Source organism: Empidonax traillii, unplaced genomic scaffold (assembly GCF_003031625.1).
Source record: "Empidonax traillii isolate 1590-97213 ecotype Southwest subspecies unplaced genomic scaffold, ASM303162v1 scaffold3322:size16526, whole genome shotgun sequence".
NCBI classification, from domain to species: domain Eukaryota; kingdom Metazoa; phylum Chordata; class Aves; order Passeriformes; family Tyrannidae; genus Empidonax; species Empidonax traillii.
The window spans coordinates 13,288-16,526 of record NW_020958515.1 but is presented as its reverse complement, the minus strand read 5'-3'; the positions used below and the strand labels follow the sequence as shown (position 1 = coordinate 16,526).

The window sequence follows — 3,239 nt, the reverse complement described above, 5'->3', positions numbered from 1 at the left end:
AGAGAGGGTAATCAAGCATTGGAACAGCCTACCCAGAGAGGTGGTGGATTCACCATCCCTGGAGGTTTTCAAGCAGAGATTGGATGTGGCCCTTAGTGCCATGATATAGTAATTGGAGTTGGATCAGGGGTTGGACTTGATGATCTTGGAGGTCTTTTCCAACCCAATCTATTCTATGATTCTATGATTCTATGATACTACAGATGGTTTAGCCAGTGTAATTTTTTACATATTTGAGCCATAATACCCAGAGTAACATGCAGTCCATAAAAAATGAGACAGTATCTTCAAATTTTCATACCTTTTTTGATTCCTAAACTCCTGTTGCTCCCACCACAGAGAGGATCATGGCAATATGGATGTATGTGCTCATGATGTGACTGCTGTGATGCTTTCATCCAACTTCCTGAGTTGTGTTTTATAACAGTGGACAATAAAAATGCCAAATACTTTGTCTCTTTCTGCCTAGGTGTATAACTTGCTGCCGGTGAAGGAATTGAATGGCTATCAGCATGATCTAAACATGCTCTTTGAGGATCCCCTGGACAATTGCACTCCCATGAAGCAAATAGTTGTGGATGGGATCACCTATGTTCCAGTAACAGGGAGGAATGAAGATGACACTTATAGCATCCTAAAGGTATAACCCTCTTGTGTGGTTAGGGAGTGGAGTGGGAGAATGGCTGAGAATGCCTAAGCCTTCTGTGGCATCATGCAATGTCACAAGGGAAGGCTTTGTGAATCTGAATGATCTGACACTAATTTTTATCCAGAGGCACGCTCAGTGAGAGTCATAGACCTTACTTGTCTTGCCAGCTTTGCTCTGCTGGAAAAGGAAGCAGTCTCAAAGTTATCTTCTCACAGGAAAAGCTTTGAGGTTGACTTGAAATGACATTCTAACTAAGGATAAATAATTCCATGCCATTAGTTACCTTGAATAAATCAATATGCCCTTGAGCTGCACTGTCGTCACAGACATTTCCTTCCAGAGAGAAAACTCTATATCTACTCCCTGGCTCATCCTGACCCCTAGACTAGACTTGGACTGGAACCTGTGTCCCAGAAACAGAGGGGATATATCCTTTAGTCTCTCTGAGCCACCCAGGCACTCAGACCCAAGGTCTGGGGGATTGTGTCAAGGTCCAATCCACACACAGTAGCAACTTTTCCATTTTGAGACAGTCAGGTCTGCTGTGTAAACCTCAACAGGATTCAGCAATAAAAAAATGTGTTTGGTTTCTCTCCCATAGGCTATGGGTTTAAAGGTTTTCACAAATACCAGGGTGAGGAAACCTTGGTACTGCAGCCCTGTAAATTACGGCTACTCCGTCCTTCCAGAAGCCGGCCTTGCAGCAGGCGCACCTGGAGCACCTATGTATGCAATGAGGACAAGTGGTAAAGGAACTGGGTTTTGCTATCACTTCTCTTCTGAACGGAGAGCTTGTTTGTATTTCAGGGTGAATCCTTAAACAAGAGCTGGGGTTGGGAATTGAAACCTTGGAAAGTAGTATTGAACTGATGCATTCACAGATTTCAGGTTCTGTTTGGGTTTTAGTGGGTTCTGAAGGTCTACAGACAAACTTTGATAACTCCACATTAGAAGTCAGCAGAACCAGGCAGTTTTCAAAGACTCTGGCAGAGCAGAGGGTATTATTCTGCTGCTGAATTCTCTCTGAAAGCCTAATGAATTCATTAGGCTTTTACAGTAGACTCCTTTTCCCAGATTATCATTTAAAGAACCTCCAATACCATTTTCAGGCTGTTCTCATTGACACTGAGCCAGTTTTATGTAGGGTCAAAACCACGAAGTGGGTGACAAATTTTTCAGTGATAAATTGGTAGACCTTGGGAATGATAAGATATGTGTGGTAGAAGTTCAGTCTGACATGGACCCATTCTATTTCTAAGGGCTATCTCAACTCTAACTCTGTAACTGTTTGGGCAACAGAATTGGCCTTACCATTCTTCATAGTCTCATATAAAGGGAAATATCTGAGAAATTACAAGTTATTCTATATGGATAACTGATTCAGAGTTTTCCCTTGGCACAAGAACCTGTGCTTTTGTAGATGTCCAGTTTGAAAACAATTTCAACTTCTGACATAAGTTGCTAAGATACAGGATAGATGCTTTTTAAATATTGTAAACTGAAATAGGCAGCAGTAAGAAGACTGAAATACCACAAGAGACAAATAAAAGCAAGCCACCTGTCACTTGCTAGGAGCTATGTGATATACCTCTGATAGATTTTTTCAATTGAACCCTAAGACCTTCTTGGGTTCTGGAGGTGCCTGTTTCACAAATAGTAGGAATATTTGTTAGCTACACAATTGTTATCCAAATGCAGAAATAATTTAACCAAAGTAAAGATGACCAAACTAAGAATTTTTCTTGTGTATCTGTTTGGATACATTTTTCTTTCTGATTGTAAAAGCCAGGCAAAGCAAGTCCCACCCACCCATCTTCGTTTTCCAGTTTTTCAAAACCGAAGTAAAACAGTTTTTTTACCAAATTTCATCCCAAACACAGAATATTCCATTGAGAATAATTTTTGTATGTGAAAACTTTGTTTTAGTCAAAATAGTCCTTTTTACCCTTCCCAAATTTCAGCTGCATGTTTTTACTTTGAGCATCTTCATCCTAGTTCTTGAGGAGATCATAGCTTTGGCAGGAAGGTGGTTTTCTGAGTCACAATGACCCTGCAAAAAAAGCTGCAACAGAGGGATGTTCGATTGCTAGCTGGCCTGTTAGGATGGAGGAGATGGTGACATCAAGGCTGTACCTAAAAGGGAAAAGGCTGTTTGCACAGAAGGTCCTAAATAAGTGTTTGCTCTAAATACTTTTTTTTAACATTATAAAGTGCTGCCCTGCAAACCTTGAGATCCTCTGGATCCTCTTTCCAGCAGTAAATAATGGAAGACTAGGTCTTCTTGCTAATAAGCACTGAACCTGAAACTTCGCTGCTGTTGGTACTGGTGCTCTCTACAGCCACAACAAGCATCTACTGCTGATTGCCACATAGATTGACACTTTTAAGACTGAAGCATGACGCTGATACATGTCTTACTTGTTTGGAGTTATCAGTAGTTGATTTTTTTTCCATCTCATGACATTCAGGCCTTCTGGGAGATACAATTTATGAGACATCAAGCAGTCCTGCAGTGGTGACAGAGACAGTCCGAAAGTATTTCCCAGAAACCTGGATTTGGAGTTTAGTACCTATAAGGTGAGTACCTTGG

At 41.0% G+C, this 3,239-nt stretch overlaps 1 protein-coding gene across 1 annotated transcript in view; it reads left to right on the top strand.

Moving 5' to 3' along the window:
* Positions 1–469: 469 nt before the first annotated feature.
* The window catches only part of LOC114072486 (alpha-2-macroglobulin-like), a gene marked incomplete at its 5' end in the record, with an annotated part of 16,018 nt that continues 13,248 nt past the window's right edge, over positions 470–3,239 (top strand). The window contains 3 exons of the mRNA XM_027910374.1: positions 470–640; positions 1,251–1,395; positions 3,118–3,226. Coding sequence (XP_027766175.1) covers positions 470–640; positions 1,251–1,395; positions 3,118–3,226 — 425 coding nt within the window. The remainder of the gene's footprint in view (positions 641–1,250; positions 1,396–3,117; positions 3,227–3,239) is intronic.